We start from the raw sequence: 21014 nt of genomic DNA on the forward strand, positions 1-21014 counted from the left end.
CTCGCACAGGCTGCAGCCGAGCGCCGGAAGTGACGCACAACATTCCTTGCCGTTTCCAGCAGTTCGCCCATCCCCTGCTAGGTGCGCAGGAACTTCTGCACCACCAGGTTCAGCACGTGGGCAAGACAGGGGATGTGGGTCAGGTTTCCCCTGTCTATTGCGGCAACCAGATTGGCCCCATTGTCGGCCACCACCTCTCCGACTCTGAGGCCTCTGGGGGTCAGCCAAATCCTCTCCTACTCCTGGAGTTTGGCCAACACATGGGTTGCCGTCAGCTTGGTCTTCCCAAGGCTGACCAAGTGCAGCAGCGCTTGGCAGTGGCGGGCCTTCACGCTGCTGCTGAGGCGGGGGGTTTGGCCAGGTGTGCCGGAGGATGGCAGAGGATCGGAGGAACCTGCTGCAGTTCCCCTGACCCTGCGGGGTGGCACCACCCACTGTGTTGCTGCTGCTGCTGTGCCCGCTGCTGCTCTCCCATCCTCACCCCCTTCCACCAAGCTGACCCAGTGGACAGTGAAGGACAGGTAGCGGCCTGTCCCGAAGCGGCTGCTCCAGGAGTCCATGGTGACGTGGACCCTTTCACCAACCGCGTGCTCCAGCCCTCGCTCCACATTGGCCATCACAAAGCGGTGCAGTGCAGGAATGGCCTTGCGGGCAAAGAAGTGTCTGCTGGGGAGCTGCCAGTCTGGGGCTGCGCAAGCAAGCAGCGCACGAATGTCGCTCCCCTCCTGCACGAGCGTGTACGGCAGGAGTTGGGAGCACATGGCCCGTGCCAGCAAGCCGTTCAGCTGCCGCACGCGACGGCTGCTGGGAGGCAGAGCCCTAACCACCCCCTGGAAGGACTCGCTCAAAAGGCTCTGGCGTGGCCTTTTGCTGACACGGGAATCAGCAGACACAGCAGAGGAGGCCACTGAGGACTGGCTGCCAGAACAGGCCTCAGTGTCGGCGGCAGGAGTTGCAGAGGGGGAAGGAGCAGTGCGTTTCCGCACTCCTGCTGGTGCTGCTGGAGGAGCAGGAGGGCGGGTGGCTGCTGTTGCTGCTGCTGCTGCTGAAGGCTGTGCAGTGATGGGTGTGGTGCCACTGCCAGCACCAGATGCCTTCAGCCTCTGGAACTCCTCATGCTGGTGGAAATGTTTAGCCGCAAGGTGGTTGATGAGCGAGCTGGTGCAGAACTTTAAGGGGTCTGCACCTCTGCTCAACTTCCGCTGACAGTGGTTGCAAGTGGCGTACTTGCTGTACACAGTGGGCATGGTGAAATATCGCCAGATTGGTGACTTAAACATCCCCCTACGGCATGGAAGCGCTGCTGCCTGTCTCCCTGTGGTGGTTGGGGGGGGGGGGGGGGGGGGGCTTGGGGGGCTTGGGTGCGGCTGGTGGTGGTACTGGCAGATGCTGCTGCTGCTGCTGCTGCTGAGCCTGAGACACCAGCAGGCTGTGGGACCTGCCTACTGCTGCTGCCAATGCTTGCAATGATGCACCTCCTTGCAAGGCCCACAAGAGCATCCTCCTCCTCCTCCTCAGAGCTGCTGAGGACGACATCCCCTGGAGGTGGTGGCACCCAGTCTCTGTCTGTCACCGGGTCATCATCATCCTCCCCCTCCTGAAACATGTCCTGCTGGGATGAGGACCCCCCAAACTCCTCTTCTGATGCATGGATGGGCTGCTTGACTGTCGCCACAGTCTTGCTGTCCAATCCCTCATCCCCCAAAGTGCCCATCAGCATCTCCTCCTCAAAATCGCCAACAACAGCAGACAATTGACTCATGATGCCTGGGGTCAAAAGACTGCTGAATGACAGGTCGCCAACTGACGGTGAACTGGCCTCCTCCCCAGGCCCTGCTGGGCGGCTGCTGCGAACAGGGGTGGTGGTGGTGGTGGTGAGGGTGGAGGCCTCGGATGCAGAGCTGATGGCGGGCGGCTCATCCTCCGTCATGAGTTGCACCACAGTGTCTGCATCCTTTTCCTCAATGGGACGTTTCCGACCCGGCTGGAGGAAAATGGGAGCAGGTGCTACACGCTGCTGCTGCTGTGTCTCTGCAGCGTGAGTTGCAGATGCTCCTGCTGGGCGGCGCCCAAGGCGTCCACGGCCAGTGGCTATGGGAGGAATGTTGGCCACTGACGCTGCTGCTGCTGCTGCGGAACTGTGCATGGTGGCGCGGCCGCGGCTTGCCACAATGCTGCTCCCTCTCCTCCTGATTCCCTTGCTGCCCTTCCCCTTGCCCAAACCGCGCTGGCTGCCACTTCCAGACATCTTAAATGTTTTGGGCGTATAGACAAAAGTTTTGTAAAAGGGCGGGTGAAAAGTGGGGTACTTTAATGGAGTGGGTTGGTTGGTGAGGTGACTGAGTGAGTGTCCCCTAGTACAGTAAGTAAGTAGTAACAGTCAGGAAGTACAACTAGCAGTTACAATAATCAGTAGTAATCACAAGTAAATTTAGTGTGTGTACACTCAGACAGTGAGTGCACGCACGCAGGAGCTAGTAGCCTATGGATAGTGACTGAGTGTCCTAGACTCCTAGTACAGTAAGAGTAAGTAGTAACAGTAAGTAGAACTAACTAATTACAATAATCAATCAGCGATCAGAAGGAAATAGAGTGTGGGTGGTGTGTGTACACTCAGACAGTGAGTGACCGCACGCAGGAGCTAGTAGCCTATGGACAGTGACTGAGTGTCCTAGACTCCTAGTACAGTAAGAGTAAGTAGTAACAGTAAGTAGAACTAACTAATTACAATAATCAATCAGCGATCAGAAGGAAATAGAGTGTGTGTTGTGTGTGTACACTCAGACAGTGAGTGCAGTGCGCACACGCAGGAGCTAGTAGCCTATATGAACAGTGACAGTGAGTGTCCCTACGGGTACAGTAAGAGTAAGTAGTAAGTAAGTACAACTAACTAACAATAATCTATCAGTAATCAGAAGGAAATAGAGTGTGTGTACACACAGACAGTGAGTGAGTGCACACACGCAGGAGCTAGCTAGTAGCCTATAAACAGTGACAGTCAGTGAGTGTCCTACTCCTAGTACAGTATAACTACAATACTATTAGTAAAGGACAGCAGAAATACTGGTATAGATGAGAGAAATAAACAGAGGACAGCTGCCCACAGAGGCAAGGCTCCCCTGAGGCCTAAACCTGTAAGCTTGCAGCAGCTGCCTGTCTCTAATGTAACACACAAGCTACTAACTAAAATACAATGTCTATCTAACTAACAACAATATAGGTGTAGGTGAGCAAAAACGCTAGGTAAATGATCACAATAGAGCACTTGCTAAGCCAAAGCACAAAGGAGCAACTCTCTCTCTGTACAAGTCTCAGGCAAGCATGGAGAAACGGAACATGGCGGCCGCTATTTATAGGGTAGGGGCTGGCCAGGGTCCCCCTCTGTGATTGGCTGCCGTCAGAGGGCCTGGGAGCCCTCTGATTGGCTCTAAGGACATCAATCTGGGCTATGACGCTATTCGAGCTCGGTACCGAGCTCGAATAGCGCCGGGTTGCTCGAATAGCTCGAATAGTGAATGGGCTATTCGAGTGTACTCGGATAGCCCATTCGAATAGCTCCAGCTATTCGGAGCTCGAATACCGAGCTCGAATAGCTGAAAAAGAGCTCGAATATTCGAGCTACTCGAATATTTGAGCTCTGCTGAGCACCACTGATGCCGCTACCTATTCCTGTGCCCCGCCACGTATCCCTGCGTGCCACTACCTATTCCTGTGCCCCGCCACATATACCTGCGTGCCACTACCTATTCCTGTGCCCCGCCACGTATCCCTACGTGCCGCCACCTATTCCTGTGCCCCGCCACGTATCCTTGCGTGCCGCCACCTATTCCTGTGCCCCGCCACGTATCCCTGCGTGCCGCTACCTATTCCTGTGCCCCGCCACGTATCCCTGCGTGCCGCTACCTATTCCTGTGCCCCGCCACGTATCCCTGCGTGCCGCTACCTATTCCTGTGCCCCGCCACGTATCCCTGCATGCCGCTACCTATTCCTGTGCCCCGCCACGTATCCCTGCGTGCCGCTACCTATTCCTGTGCCCCGCCACGTATCCCTGCGTGCCACTACCTATTCCTGTGCCCCGCCACGTATCCATCGTGCCGCTACCTATTCCTGTGCCCCGCCACGTATCCCTGCATGCCGCTACCTATTCCTGTGCCCCGCCACGTATCCCTGCATGCCGCTAACTATTCCTGTGCCCCGCCACGTATCCCTGCATGCCACTACCTATTCCTGTGCCCCGCCACGCATCCCTGCATGCCGCTAACTATTCCTGTGCCCCGCCACATATCCCTGCATGCCACTACCTATTCCTGTGCCCCGCCACATATCCCTGCATGCCACTACCTATTCCTGTGCCCCGCCACGTATCCCTGCATACCGCTACCTATTCCTGTGCCCCGCCACGTATCCCTGCATGCCACTACCTATTCCTGTGCCACGCATCCCTGCATGCCACTACCTATTCCTGTGCCCTGCCACGTATCCCTGCATGCCACTACCTATTCCTGTGCCCCGCCACGTATCCCTGCATGCCACTACCTATTCCTGTGCCACGCATCCCTGCATGCCACTACCTATTCCTGTGCCCCGCCACGTATCCCTGCATGCCACTACCTATTCCTGTGCCCTGCCACGTATCCCTGCATGCCACTACCTATTCCTGTGCCCTGCCACATATCCCTGCACCCTATGACTCACCCCTGCATGCCACTACCTATTCCTGTGCCACGCATCCCTGCATGCCACTACCTATTCCTGTGCCCCGCCACGTATCCCTGCATGCCACTACCTATTCCTGTGCCCCGCCACGTATCCCTGCATGCCACTACCTATTCCTGTGCCCTGCCACTTATCCCTGCATGCCACTACCTATACCTGTGCCCTGCCACGTATCCCTGCACCCCCTGACTCACCCCTGCATGCGGATCCATCAAAACCAGCCTTATCAGCCTGCCGACAGACTGTACACACACGGACGACCCATCGTTTGAATAAATCAGGTGTATGTACGCGTTTTTAAAGAGGAGCTGTCAGCCATACTATCTCAGAAAAAAACGCATACATAAGTAGATAAATACTTGCTCTACTTACATAATATATGTATTGCACTGTCCACGTTTTTTCTACAGTAAAAACGTGATTTTTCTACAGTAAAAAAGAGAAAATCCTTCTTAGCATTTCCCATTTTAACTGTGGCTATTTTGAAGCCAGTCGTGATGTCATTTCCTCCCTTACACTCCTCTGCCCGATTTCCCCGCCCTTCACTATAGAAAGTGCATTGTCTCAGCATGAGAAATATTGGCCAATCAGAGAGGAACAGAGGTGGGGGGGGGGGGGGAACAGGAGGGAAAGAGGCTTCAGCCAATCAGGCTGCATTGCTTAAGTCAGAGGGGGAGTAGAGAAGCAAAAAAGGACAACCTTCAGCATGCCTTGCAACTTCCTTTTTGTGTACCAAATTGTGTGTACCAAATAAGGTAATCTGGGGAATGATCACTTATCGACAAGAAAAGTAATAATGATTTTAAGTTTTGGATTTCCTGGTTAGCATCCTTATTACTTGTTTACCAGATAAAAAGAAAAAATAGATTTTTGATTTAATGCCCGACAGTTACACTTTAAACACTCCCCCTGTAATATTCAGGCTTTTTGTTACCTTAAAAAAATGCAATAATGTATTAAACATTTTTCTTTTTTAATGCACAAATTGGGACTGATAAACATTATAAATGATAAATATTATTCCTCTAGAAGGCAGATCGACAAACGCATCGCGAAGGGTCCTCTAACCAGCAATAAGCCCCGCCCTCCCAGCATGGCGCCCTTGTGTGTGCGCTGTGGTGTGTTCCCCGCCGTGACATGATGTGAGCCATGCAGGTCGATAGGAGCGAGTGATGACCACAGCTGCAGATTGCAGGCCGGTCTGTCCTGGGAGCCATCGGAAGCGCGCTGTCAGATGGAAGACGGATGAGCACATGTGCTGCGCTCTGCTGTCACACCGGAAGCCGCGCTTCACACAGGGCAATGTGCTCTGACTAGCTTTTAGCATCGATCGGCCCCTCGCCATCGCCCTCTGGGTAATGCACGGAAGTGCGGACGCATAAACCATCGCCTGTCTGAGAGACGGCAGTTCAGAGGCGCATGCACGGCCCTCCATGCTGCCCGCGCTGGTAATGATTGCCCCGAGGGGCTCTCACACCTCTTCCTGCACCTGTGGGTGAGATGGGAGTGAGGCGTGATGGGCGAGGCGGGTTTCTAATGACTGCAAGGCTGCCAGCGTGCCGAATTTGCAGAATATTGCACCTCTGCTTCCCTCCCACACTGCATACAGCAAACAGTGTATACGAGATTAAAGAGGCCCTGTAGTGACATATAGCAGAATGCAGTTTTCCAGATTCCCACTTTTACATTAAATTTGGTTTCAACATCAGGAACACTTCATATCTACATATTGGTTTGTAGCCACGCCCTCCAACTGAGGCTTATCCTAGGCTGTTTATTATGCGGAAGCCGCCTAGAGCATGCTGGGAGACCTGAGCTCTTTTTTACTGGCTTTAGATCCCTCAGTAAATGAACATTCCGCAGAGATCACCTGACAGGACTACAGATGTTGCCACCTATGATACATTTCAGAATGTGAATCGGGGAGAGAAATATTTGACAGTGGGCAAACAATAATTATTTTATAAAGGATACTGTATTGTAAAAAAAAAAAAATTATGCAGTATGTGATTTTGATTTCCTTTTTGAAAACAAAAATGAGAATTTTGAGTTTTGTACCCCAAAATATTTCACAAATTCCCGTCTGATCTCGGGGGGACGGAACACATCTGTGTGGGAGCGTACTCCTTCCTCTGCCCAAAGGAGAGCTGCCTTTAAAGAGAAACCGTAACCAAGAATTGAACTTCATCCCAATCAGTAGCTGATACCCCCTTTCCCATGAGAAATCTTTTCCTTTTCTATAATAGAGCATCAGGGGGGTCTGTATGGCTGATATTGTGGTGAAACCCCTCCCACAGTGTGATGTCAGGACCATGGTACTGACCGTTTCCTGTCTGTGAGCCTCGCTTCATTGTGGGAAATAACAGCTGTTTCCAACTGCCCAAAAAAAAGCAAGCAGAATCTCCTTCCACTGACATCACCTGCCAGCAGTAAAAATGTCACCAAGTGGTAAATGTCAGAATGTAAATCGGGGAGAGGAAAGCTTTTACAATGGGCAAACACTGACTAAATCATTTATACATAGTTATTGTAAAAATGAAGCACTTCTTTTTTTTTATTCATTTTTAGTTAGCCAATAAATGGTATCATCCTGATTTATAACTTCTTGTTATTACATTATTTTCACCGGAGTTCTTCTTGGTAAGGGCTCTGCCTCTGACACAGGAGACCTGGGTTCGAATCTCGGCTCTGCCTGTTCAGTAAGCCAGCACCTATTCAGTAGGAGACTTTAGGCAAATCTCCCTAACACTGCTACTGCCTATAGAGCGCGTCCTAGTGGCTGCAGCTCTGGCGCTTTGAGTCCGCCAGGAGAAAAGCGCAATATAAATGTTATTGTCTTTTGTCTTGTCTTGTCTCTTTAAGGCACATACACATGCACAATAATTGTTGCCCTTAAAGTGCTGTTCACACGAATTTGAATTCACTTAGCAGTATTTTAGTGAAAATAGCATTTGTCGCACATTTAATGTATTTCAATGGCATTGCTTTTTTTTTCTGCATTTTGCAAGTTTTTTTCCCCCTTGTGTTTAAATATCACACGTCAAATATGCTCTTTTTTTCGACTGCAATTTTGTTTTATGCACGTCAATGGCAAAGCGGAAAAATTGTCTTTGTGCGAAAGATCGTATGTGATTTTTCAGTTAATTGGTTACATTATTATGTAACTAAATGTAAAAACGCATGTAGAAATTTGCAATCCAATAATTTGCTTAAAAAAACTTGCACAAAAAATTGCAAAACTGCGCACAAAAGTTAATTTAAAGAGAAATCATAACCAATAATTGAACTTCATCGCAATCAGTAGCTGATACCCCCTTTCCCATGAGAGATCTATTCCTTTTCTCAAACGTATCATCAGGGGACTCTGTATAGCTGATATTGTGGTGAAACCCCTCCCACAGTGTGATGTCATGATCATGGTCCTGATCGTTTGCTGTCTGTGAACCTTGTTGCATTGTGGGAAATAACAGCTTCTTCAACTAAGCAAGCAGTATCTCCCTCTGTGCATAGAACTCTCAGTAACAAACATTCCATACAGATCACCTGGCAGAACTAAAGATTTCACCACCAGATTTCAAGATTGTAAATCAGGCAGAGGAAAGATTGTACAATGGACACTGACTAAATAATCTATGAATGAATATTGGAAAAATAAGGATTTGTATTTATTATGTTATTTTCAATACAGTTCCTCTTTAAAGGTCTGTCTTTTTTTTTTTTTTTCTCCCCATCAATTTCCAGCTAGCGAAGATGACCTGCTGGCGTCTGATCTTCAAGTGTTCGCTACCATCGCGGCGGCCTGGTCTCTGGCGGAGGCGGACAGCCTTGAAGGCGCTAGGACAACGTGTCACCTACCCTGCTGTCCTGCGGCCACACCCCGCGTTCGCCTCTCCCACCGGACGTACACCTGGACGCCAAAAACCAAGCCGGTAAGTGCATCATTGTGTGCCATTGCTGTTTTCAAAAGGAAGCACAAAGATTGCACTCGGGACAGAGATCGGATTACATTAATGAAAAGGCGTCTGTGTGGTCTATGCATAACAGATGTAAACAAGCTGCCCTGATATTACCTTTCCTCTCCACATTTGTGAAATCTTTGTCTGCACTTCTTATCATCCCTGCGCAGATTACGAGCTCTTCAGCACAAAGCGTAGCTAGGCCTAATTTCTTAATTTCTTTCTTATTACTCTGCAGTTGTTTCAACAAGATTATTGTGCATTTTGACGGTTTAACTGGTAAATCGTTAGAAAACCACATAGCTCTGTGATTTCCTTGTTCTGCCACAGACTCGTGTAAAGTGCAAGCGCAGGGAAAGTGCTGCATGCAGAGAATTTGTGTTACGTAGAAAATGGGTTCACACCAGCGGGAAAAAAGGGCAGCGCAATCACTCGTTAATCGACGTGCCTGCGCGCACAGCAAATTGCGCGCGATCCGAAAATGGTAATGAAATGTGGCCAGTGGAAAAGGGACCTAAACCATGGGAGGGGGGACATTCCAGCCACTTAAAGCAGGGCTAAAGTCTAAAATGCTGGCATTATGTATCAGAGGCAGAGCCTCACTTTAAAGGACACTCCAAGGAGCATTAAAAACTAAATCGAATTACCTGGGGCTTCCTCCAGCCCCTGCCAGCCGTCCTGTGCCCTCGTCGCAGCTCCGCTCCCCATCGGTGGCCCAGGGTCCCCTCTGGAGCAAGATGCCCTCTGCGCCTGTGTGAGCGGCTCTGAGTCGCACTGACATCATCCGGACTGTACTGCTTAGGCGCAGTAGTTCTGCGGTGACTTCGGTGCCGCACGCTGGCGCGCAGGAAATGCCGACCTGGCAAGGTCGGTATCTGCACCGGAGGGGACCGGGAGCCACCGAAGCTGCGGCGAGGGCACAGTACAGCTGCCAGGGGCTGGAGAAAGCCAGAGGTAAATGGGTTTATTTTTAATTTATCTGGACCTTCCGTTTAAAGAGTTTAACCACATTTTAAGGAAATCCAAGGTGAGTGATATGGAGACTAAAGTGAAATAAATATGGAAAACAATGTACGTTGTCTGGCTGTCCTGCTGATCCTCTGCCTCTAATACGTTTAGCCACAGACCCTGAACAATCATGCATATCAGGTGCTCTGACGAGCAGCAGTCTCAGTCCTGCAGCTTTGGTAGTCCTCAGTGTCCCCACTGGCCACCAGCAATGATGTTGACTCAGCAGCCACGTCATCTACACGTACTGTGCCTGCGTGGTAGTAGTGCACAGGCACTGTATGCGCCAGATGCCGTGGGCGGGCACAAGTGCAGGTGCACTCGGATATCCTTTATCACAGAAGCAGAAGAGCCGACCTCACAGGCGAGTCACCATTGTGGGCGGCCAGCGGGGACACTGAGGAGGACCGGAGCTGCGGCAAGTGACTGAGACTGCAGCTCGGGGCTGAAAGAAGCCCCAGGTGAGTAAAAAATGTATTTTTTTTTTCTTTTAGTTCTCCTCGGAAGTCCTTTAAGTACGCCTACACTGATCTAAGTGTTAATATAACAGTGTCCTTGTTTTTCCTTGACATGCAATACTTGACATGCATGATACATGGCTGTTGACTACACCGTTACGTTTTGCTTGGCCCCGTGCACAGGTTTGTCCACTAAAGGCCGCCATAGACCACCTGGACACGCAGGAAGTGGAGATGCGGATGAAATTGGCGGAGATCCAGCGGAGGTATAAGGAGAAGCAGAGGGAGCTGGCCAAGCTGCAGAGGAGACACGACCACGAGTAAGTCTATAAATATGGATGCGCAATAATCTGCCCGTCGCATGCAGCCATCCAGCGAGACCTCCAGGCTGTGCGCAAACCTATTACTGGAGCACAGATAGAGCCGTCTGATTGGTTGATATGGCCTCTACAAACTATTTAGGAGGGTGGACATCTGGCAATTTTGCAGCCCGACCGACCATCTGATTGGATTTTTTTTTATTGAATTGGATTAAAATTGGGGCCAGACTAAGCATGCCCAATCTATACTTTTTTGGGCTTAAATCGGTCGAGTGTTATTGATTGAGCATTCTGGCAAATCTCAATCCAACGTGGTCGGCCAGGTGTGTGGTGGTAATAGTGTTCGATATTACGACAGACGTACGATTTTCTCCACATACTGCCTGGTTTTCTGTGAAATTTGATCTTAAAAATCTGATCGATTGCACCATTAATGGGCACGTATAGTCATGTGGCTCTAGCATCTAGCCTATTGCGCCTCATCCCTTTTTGGTGAATGGTTAGAGTTTGACATACATTGCTTGCTAAAATTGTGTTCTGATGCAGGTCGTGCGCTCCCTTTAGAAATAGATTTGGAGCTTTTGAGAGCATTCCTTGAAGAGCAGCTTCTGCTGTACATACGGGGCTGGCATGCCAGTATTTTAAAAATGCAGTAAAATAAATAATGTAGACATAGTGCATTATTGATCGGGACCCAGTTTTAGGCTGACTTCAGTGTAATTACACCAACTTTTTGAGCTCACTGGAACCGACATGCAGAAAATGGGGCAAAGTCAAAGTGAACTAGAGCGGCCCTAATCCAACCAATACGATTTTAGCTATGATGATAAACCTTCTCATTGGTTCCTTTCAGTATCTCCAACTTTCTTTGCAGCTGTCTTTGTAACTCACCCCCTCATGAGACTTACGTCTGGTACAGCCATGCAATTTCCCTTCAGACTGGTAGAATTGATCTTTTCCGACAGGTCCGATCTGATTACCAAAAGTTTTTCTGATCAATTTTGTATAGAAGTGAATGGAAAATCGATCAGGAAAACGATTGGAAGTCAGAATGGACCTGTCAGAAGAAATGGATTCAACCCATCTATCTGCCAGTAAATTGCTTGGTGTGTACTAGGCATTACAGTGCCCGTATGTTACTTGATTTTCGTGTACAATCGACCATTCAATTCAATCATTCTATCTGATCGCCACATAGCCACACTTAAAATTGGAAATGCTAAGGATCTTCTTTTTACTGTAAAAAAAAATCACTAAAATCAAAATGTGGACAGTGCAATACATATGTTATTTAAAGAGACTCTGAAGTCTCTTAAAAATCCTTTTTTTTATCCCAAAATATTGTTTAACATATTAGCCCTAACTAAACCGCCGCATCCCCGCCGCTGTACACTATCTAAATCCCCCCCTAACTCGCCGGGGAGAAATCCGGGCAGCACTTCCGTGAGAGGCAAAGCTATGAGCCGCAGCTCTGCCTCTCAGCGTGTCTGTCAGCCCGGATCCCCGCCTCTCCCCGCCCCTCTCAGTCTTCCTTCACTGAGAGGGGCGGGGGAGAGGCGGAGATCTGCCGCTGACAGACACGGGTGAGGCAGGGCTGCAGCTCTTAGCCCCGCCTCACACGGAAGCTCACGGCAGCAAAATCCATGACCAAGAAAGTCATGGATTTTGCAGGGGAGAGGGAGGGCGCGTTAGGGGGGATTTAGATAGTGTACAGCGGCGGGGATGCAGCGCTTTAGTTAGGGCTAATATGTTAAACAATATTTTGGGATAAAAAAAAAAGATTTTTAAGAGACTTCAGAGTCTCTTTAAGTAGAGCAAGTATTCATCTACTTATATATGTGGTTTTTTTCTGAGATAGTATGGCTGATAGCTCCTCTTTAACATCCTGTGTTTACAAATTAGCTGCTCTGCTGTGGCTGCCAGCTGACACAGCTAAGAGATCAAATTGCACTTTTTATTAGAAACAGATGAGGAGGAATTAGACAGGCTTAACTCTAAATACATACAGGGTACATTTCTGTAGGTTTTCCTTCTGTCCTGTGCAAGAGTTCAACTCCACTGTAATCGCTTGATGGAGAATTGATCAATGTACGGCTGCCTTTACTGCAATGCTTTAGCTGTGTGAGTGATATGGACTTCTCTCTTCCATCTGCAGCAAGGAGGAGAGCTCGAGAAGTCCTGTCCGGCGAGGACCAGGCAGGCCCAGGAAGCGGCCGCACTCCCGGGCCCCCTCCTCACACCGGCCGTACGACAGCAAGAAACCCAAGTGAGTCGCGCTCTTCCTAGTGCTTGTCTGCAGTTATTGTTTTATGGTAGCAGGAAAACCTCCTGCGCTAAGCAACATCAGGATGGGGGATTGCTGAGAGACGCTCTCTCTGCGGACTCTAATGTAAATATTGCATGGATGTATGTTCTCATCTCCCCCGGCCCCGGGGGGCCAATAAGCAGTCCGCATTATGCTTTCTCTTTCATCATCAGCCATGTTTACTATTTTTCTTGCTTTCTAATTTTTTATTTTTATAGCATGTTGTTGTGGCTTTGCTTTGTATTTTGACAAATAAATATCTCCCATGATGCACCTGCTTGCTATGTTCTTGACACGATCCGGTAACCCCACCAACTCCGTCCTCCGTCCATGGCAGGGTTGTGTTTCAGAAGAGCAATATGTAAATCAAATCTGACGTGGATTAAAGCAAACCTGAAGTAAAAATAAAATTGAGATAATGAATTGCATGTGTACAGCTAAGACATAGAGCATTAGCAGCAAACAAGAGTCTCCTATTATTCTCTAGTACAGGAAAAGTTAAAAAAACGTACCTACCGTAGGTTCTATGAGCTATTCCACTCACTGAGTCAAATGCAGTCCTGTTTTCTGAAGCACTGAAACAGTGAGAGACAGCTCAAAATAAAGTTTTACTGCAGGAAAGTCCAAAGGGTCATTAGCTCTGCTCTGTTTTATAGCTTAAAATACAGTGTTGTTTATAAACTGCAACTATGACAATGATAAAAAAAAAAGCTATATAACGAGACTTTTCTTTCCTTATAATGTTGTATTCATTATCCGTACTACACATACAATTCATTATATCATTTGCTTCAGATTTCCTTTGAACAATGGTTTCCGACTAAAAATACCAGTAATTGGTGTAAGGTTGCCCATACATGGCTCCATTTTTGGCATCTCTATCTAGCCAATTCGATTAGAACGATGCCGCAACATGGCCACTCGATCGGTCAGTTTGATTGATTTTTATTGCCAAAATCATTTGAAATGATTTATCCAGCAAACCCAACCAAAAACTGGAGTCACTACAGGTGGGTAAAATTCCAATTTATTCAAGACTTGCAAGTAGGTTGCTGGGGCCGCTCCTCATTTTGGGGTAGTGCAGTTCATAACCGGTTGGCCACCCACAGTACATTAGTTAGCGATTTATCCAGCAAGCTGGAAAATCTCTGTAGCAAGGGCTCAATCGGGTGTGTGTTGGGTTAACGGCGTCTGATTTCTGGACGACCGACCACCCCCTGGCTCACCTGTTCCCAAGTGCATGTGTGCATTTCTCTGCTGTCAGTATTTTGCACTTGTACTGGGGAGGATCTGAATGTACAGTGTGAGAACTATGTATGTATGGTCACCACTTTTGTCTATATTCAGCGCCATGGGAGAGTATGGCGCCTTACAAATGAACTCTGTTCCACAACCAATAACTGTGCAGAGAGTTCCGTGTCACTGTCTTAGGTTGTGTTAAAGGCCAGGGGCGTAACCAGAAATCACTGGGCCCCCATGCAGAACTTTGGATGCCCCCCACCCCTTGCTTTCTGCACAGGTAAACTGAGTTTTCCCCTTGCAGATAAAAACAGACAGCAGTGAAGCACTGGGAGCGTTTTCTCTATGAATTACATTAGCTTCTATGATAAAATGTACATGTATTCACACATACAGACAAACCTGGTGTGCAGAAAACACACACAGAAAACCAGCAGATGAGTGCTCCCAACCTCCGCTTATTATACTCACTCTGTCCACCTCTGATGGAGCAGAGCTGGCTCTGCAGACTCCTCCAGCATCATTACACAGTACCCAGCACATGGAGAGGGGTAGAGGGGCTGGGGGCAGGGTTCTGTACACAAAACCCAGCTGCACACTGAATAGGGACTGTCTACAAAACTGTGTATGATTCATTATCAGTGGCTGAGCAGATGCAGTCATTAGAACAATTGTGCAGAGAGCAGAAAGCTTTTTTTTCTCTGTGTGCCCTTAGTTGTCAGTCTCTCAGGGCAGGAAAAGCAGACTTCTCCCCCTACGGGGCCTTCTGCAGCAGCATCCCTTTCAGGGTCTATTGTTACGCCCCTGTTTAAAGGTCAATAAATGCATATGAAACACAGTTTAAGGACACCTGAGGGTGAGAGGGATACGGAGGCTGACATATTTATTTCCTTGTAAACAATGCCAGTAGCCTGGTAGCCCTGTTGATCTTCTGGCATAAGTACTGTCTAAGTCAAAACCTCTGGGAGTCATGCCACCGAGACAGATGAGCCTTCAACAGGGTCCCGGGGGAGGAGGGGTGCACATTAAAAGGGGAGGTGGCAGGAGGCGGTGCTAGGACAATTTCCAATAGATTTCATGCAGAAATCAATCGGAGATTAGTCTGCAGTGTGTGGGCAAGCAATCAATCCCTCTCTGTTCAGATTTGATCAAGAAGTAAATCTAGCAGCCTCCATTTCCCTCTCACCTCAGGTGTCCTTAAACTGTTTCATATGCATTCATTGACCTTTTACACAACCTAGGACAGGGACCGGAAACTCTACACAGTTATTGCTTATAGAACAAAGTTCATTATTTGTATGGTGCCATCCTCTCCCATGGCGCTGAATATAGACTAAAGTGGTGTACATACATACAATACATACATACTGTACATACTTTTCGCACTGTACATTCAGATGCTCCACAGCACAAGTGCAAAATACGTACCACAGAGAATTGCTAAGGGGAGGTCCCCTGGCTCTGTGAGCTTACAACCAAGAGCAGTTCTGTCCGACTTCAGTCCTTGAGGGCCATATTCATGCCAGGGTTTAGGATAGACTGAGAAATTGAGAAATGTCTTCAACTTGATGAGCCATATCTTTCCTGATTCTGTCCCATCAATACATTTGTGCCAAACATTGGTGAGGACCACTGCCCTTGAGGACTGGACTTGGACAGCCCTGACCTAGAGGGGAGTAGGGTGGAGGCACTAGCTAAGGTGATAAGGCGTCGAGCAGATGAGGCAGTGAGTCTTGACATCGGGTCCAGATGTGGACGTCTCACTGACATGGGAATAGGTCAGGTTATATGCTTTGCCGAAGGGTGTGTGTTTGAAGTTTTCAAGGCTCGGAACATGTTAGACGAGGTGTTGAAGAGAGTTCCAAAAGATTGGTGGAGCTTGTGAGACTTCCTGGATGTGAGAGGTGGCCAAATAGTGGAGAAGGAGGGTTCCATGTGAGGATTGGAAGTTCAGATGGGATGTTATCTGGAAACTAGTTAAGAAATGTATGGAGGAGACAACTTATGGAGAGCTTCTTTATGACCAAGGATATGTGTGTTATGAGTAGACCCGCTTGTGCTCAGCTAGATCACATTGCAAATCAACTTCTACCAAGAGACCCTATAATGTGTGGCCAACTCAGGTCCTGATGTAGACCCTAAAGAAGACCAATCATAAATGTTTCACCGGACAGCAGCTAGAGTCGCCATAGCCCTAGAAGGCCCTCCTGAATGGACTCTAATATTCCCAGTAGGGTTGTATAGTGGTGATGGCCTTATCTTCCACTCCGATATCCAAATATTGTGTGTAACCTACACCACCAGATGGAGCCCCACCCCCATACTCTGGTCACGTTCTCCTTCTGCCCATGGGCGTAACTAGGGAGAAGCAGCCCTTGCGACCGCAGAGGTGTGGGAGGGCCCCAACTATTACATCAGGTGTTTAGGGGTCAATGCATGTTATGGGTGTGACGATCCTGAGGGCCACACTTGTTTTATGACCCTTGTGAGATGGGCCCTCAGGCTGTGAGGATCACCAAGGGGAGGCAAGAGAAGGGATGTAAACATTAAAGGATACCCGAAGTAGTGACATGTGACAGTATGAGATAGACATGTGTATGTACAGTGCCTAGCACACAGATAACTATGCTGTGTTCCTTTTTTTCTTTTCTCTGCCTGAAAGAGTTAAATATCAGGTATGTAAGTGGCTGACTCAGTCCTGACTCAGACAGGAAGTGACTACAGTGTGACCCTCACTGATAAGAAATTCCCCTTTTTTACCTCTTTCTTGCTCTCAGAAGCCATTTTCTACTAGGAAAGTGTTTTATAGTTGGAATTTCTTATCAGTGAGGGTCACACTGTAGTCACTTCCTGTCTGAGTCAGGACTGAGTCAGCCACTTGCATACCTTATATTTAACTCTTTCAGGCAGAGAAAGAAAAAAAGGAACACAGCATAGTTATTTGTGTGCTAGGCACTACACATAAACATGTCTAGCTCATTATGTCACATTTCAGTTCGGGTATCCTTTAAGGGAGCCTCATAAAAGTTTTGCTGGCCCCATGATGTGTAGTTAGGCTCCTGCTTCTACCTCCAAGAAAGACCTCCGGGGAACCTTGGTTTTGCATTTGTGGGGTCCTCGTGGTGTTCCTCTGGCGGAGTCTGGGGTGACGGGCGTTCAGCCCGCCAGAAGTGGCATCGCCGCCCCTGCTTGGGCCTGGTAAGCTGCCTCCGGTCACATTATGGTGCTGCAGGCTGGTTCCAGCGCATTGCTATTACCCATTAACCGCCTGGTGCAGCTATTCTCTCACTCGCGGGCACCGTATAATTGTCCTTCTCTGCTACAAATTGCCTTTCCCAGCAGAGTCATTTGCATAAATCCTCCGAGCTAGTCCAAACACGATTGGAGAGCGCGGGCCATGCATCAAGCACTATGATTTGGTAATAATAGTTAAATCTCCACTAAATGGCTCCCTCAATTAAGACAGAGGGAGAGAGAGAGTGGAGGGAAAAAAAAAGAATAAACGCCTTGGCTTTATGTCAGAAAACATTAGCGAACGCTTCTCTGTTGGAGGGGAGGAGAAAAAAAAAGGGAATATTCAACAAAAGATGCTGCATTTGGCATGGCGGTGTTGCTGGGAGGAAGGGGCACGTTTTGTCTCCAAGGGTTTCCTGCTCCGATCGGCAACGCGGGGACCGCAGCATTGCTTGTCGCATTCCAGAGTAGTCAGCAGTGGAAAATGCGCAGGTGCGAAAGTAGGTGTGGCCAGTTTGTGAAGTTTTCCCCAAAATGGGCTTTATACCATGATTTCAAATCGTCAGAGTACGGGGGCCACTCTCACTAAAATGCTGTTGCAGGGCTTTTACCAAGCTAACCAGCCACTTGTTAGTTCTTGAAGGTTGTATGCTGGAACAATTTTGTCCAGGGTGGAGTGCATGTCAAGAGACAGTAAGGATCATGTGACACGAGACTCGCTGTACATATTGCATGCTGATGTGGTAAACATGCAGCCCCCTGCCTCCCCTCTTCATAGGACAGTACATGCAGCCTGCTGCCTCTCCTCTCCATAGGACAGTACATGCAGCCTCCTGCCTCTCATCTCCTCTCCATAGGACAGTGCGTGCAGCCTCCTGCCTCTCCTCCCCTCTCCATAGGACAGTACATGCAGCCTCCTGCCTCTCCTCCCCTCTCCATAGGACAGTACATGCAGCCTCCTGCCTCTCCTCCCCTCTCCATAGGACAGTACATGCAGCCTCCTGCCTCTCCTCCCCTCTCCATAGGACAGTACATGCAGCCTCCTGCCTCTCCTCCCCTCTCCATAAGACAGTACATGCAGCCTGCTGCCTCTCCTCCCCTCTCCATAGGACAGTACATGCAGCCTGCTGCCTCTCCTCCCCTCTCCATAGGACAGTACATGCAGCCTCCTGCCTCTCCATAGGACAGTACATGCAGCCTGCTGCCTCTCCTCCCCTCTCCATAGGACAGTACATGCAGCCTCCTGCCTCTCATCTCCTCTCCATAGGACAGTACATGCAGCCTCCTGCCTCTCCTCCCCTCTCCATAGGACAGTACATGCTGCCTCTCCTCCCCTCTCCATAGGGCAGTATATGCAGCTTCCTGCCTCTCCTCCCCTCTCCATAGGACAGTACATGCAGCCTCCTGCCTCCCCTCTCCATAGGACAGTACATGCAGCCTCCTGCCTCTCCTCCCCTCTCCATAGGACAGTACATGCAGCCTCCTGCCTCTCATCTCCTCTCCATAGGACAGTACATGCAGCCTCCTGCATCTCCTCCCCTCTCCACAGGACAGTACATGCAGCCTGCTGCCTCTCCTCCCCTCTCCATAGGACAGTACATGCAGCCTCCTGCCTCTCCTCCCCTCTCCATAGGACAGTACATGCAGCCTCCTGTCCCCCCCCCCCCCCCCCCCCCTCCATAGGACAGTACATGCAGCCTCCTGCCTCTCCTCCCCTCTCCATAGGACAGTACATGCTGCCTCTCCTCCCCTCTCCATAGGACAGTACATGCAGCCTCCTGCCTCTCCTCCCCTCTCCATAGGACAGTACATGCAGCCTCCTGCCTCTCCCTCCCCTCTCCATAGGACAGTACATGCAGCCTCCTGCCTCTCATCTTCTCTCCATAGGACAGTACATGCAGCCTCCTGCCTCTCCATAGGACAGTACATGCAGCCTCCTGCCACTCCATAGGACAGTACATGCTGCCTCTCCTCCCCTCTCCATAGGGCAGTATATGCAATGTATAAAGATACAATACTCGGCTTTTATTAAAGTCTCTAGCAAAGTTGACATGGCCAGAGTTCACGACATTGATCATGCATTCTATCTGTCCAGACTGAGCCAGTGATTGGTTGAGTCTGCCTTGCATCAGCACCCCCAACACTTTATGGCAGAGATCACATGACCAATATCCCTACCAATCCCATCTAAAATGACAATCTGATTGGGGTGTCACCACTTTCTTTGTTCCCGTCAGTTCGTGAATAATCTGTGCATGTTTCAGTAGTATTATTATTATTATTGATTTATAAAGCGCCAACATATTCCGTGGCGCTGTACAAAGTAAGAAACCAACCTAGTGCACACCATTGTCTGTATTATGTACCCCAATGTACAAGATACATAATTAGTGACAAAATACAAAAAATGATACAGCATACAGAATACGTAATACAGAAGTGGTAATGACAGTAATAAAAGTAACATGATGAATAAAATGTATAATGATTTCCCAGACAAAAAAGGGGGAGAGAGCCCTGCCCTTGCGAGCTTACAATCTAAAGGGAATGGGGGGGAAACAAGAGGAGGGGTAGTATACGATAATATATAAAGGCAGTGTGTTTTATGCTGGGGATACACGGTACGTTTCTGTACCGTGTATCGGCCAGCTGATAATATTCAGCTGGTCCGATCACGCTGCTCGACCCGCGCCCGCTCGATTCCCGCCGGTGGACAATGGCAGGGAATCTAGCGCTGATAGAGAAGCGCCGGCGGGGACAAGTGGCAATCGATCCGCGGGGACGCGGCTGGGGTCGATCCGGCGGCTAATCGACCCGTGTATTCCCAGCATAGGGTACCTAGTAGGAGTGCAATTTGGTCTTAGGACAAAGGGAAGTGGCTTATGGTAGCGTTATTTCGGTTTATTTCATTGGTGTTTAGGGATGGCCTATCTCGAACAACAAGGTGTCTCAAGTTTGTGGTATTGATGTTTCTTTAAATTCATAGGTTTGAAAGATGTGTGGACTAACCCCCACAATGCATCCCCCCCCTTACCTCTGTCGGCCATGTCATCTTGACAAGATAGATGCCAGTTGCCACTCCCAGTCCTAGTGGTCCTCTTATTCATGGTCTCCCTCATTGGCCCTTTACGATAAGACCATTGCTCTTTCCTGTCTGGGCTCGTTGCGGCCTATATGTTACTAGGCCAAGCGCACCGATAGTTGCCTAGCAACCCCCCCTCCTCACATTCTCCCATCCATACCTCCCTGCTGTTTGGTGAATTTCGGCACAGTGTGACGCATCGGAGATGGAAAATAAGGTGATGGAACCACAGAAGCCTTTCATCCCGATTCATAAAACTTCTATTAACATGCCATCATGGCAAGAACAAAGGCCGACGTTCCGGCCTCCAATTTTCTCCCCCCCTTCCTCTATTTTCTTACAGAGGGGCGTGTGTGGAGCCCTTTGGGAGCCCTCCCTGCATTATTTATGCCCCCGTAATTTATTAATGTCCCACCATTAATGCGTGCAGCACTTTACAAGGCCTGCCATAAAGTGCGGCGAAGTGAGTGCAAGGTAACGGAACCGGCAGAGTGCGGACGGCCCTGAATATTTCATGAGGCTGGGGGGACGGGGCCTGCCAGGCTGCTCTGGAAGAGTTAAATTGCTCCAGCTGTGATTCCAGAGAGGATTTGAAAGGCTTTGATGGATCTGGCCTGCGGGAGATGCTTTCTGCTGCAGATTTAAAAGGCCGCATGAAATCCTCTCAGCGAGGAGCGCGGTCTGCAGAGAGATCC

At 49.0% G+C, this 21014-nt stretch overlaps 1 protein-coding gene across 7 annotated transcripts in view; it reads left to right on the forward strand.

The window, feature by feature from the left end:
• The window catches only part of BAHCC1 (BAH domain and coiled-coil containing 1), a 270267-nt gene that overhangs the window by 215255 nt on the left and 33998 nt on the right, over window positions 1-21014 (forward strand). For all 7 annotated transcript variants that reach the window (XM_068263185.1, XM_068263183.1, XM_068263189.1 and 4 more), the window contains 3 exons: window positions 8459-8646; window positions 10323-10459; window positions 12615-12725. In XM_068263185.1, the coding sequence (XP_068119286.1) occupies window positions 8459-8646; window positions 10323-10459; window positions 12615-12725 (436 nt within the window). The remainder of the gene's footprint in view (window positions 1-8458; window positions 8647-10322; window positions 10460-12614; window positions 12726-21014) is intronic.

Source organism: Hyperolius riggenbachi, chromosome 12 (genome assembly GCF_040937935.1).
Source record: "Hyperolius riggenbachi isolate aHypRig1 chromosome 12, aHypRig1.pri, whole genome shotgun sequence".
NCBI classification, from domain to species: Eukaryota; Metazoa; Chordata; class Amphibia; order Anura; family Hyperoliidae; genus Hyperolius; species Hyperolius riggenbachi.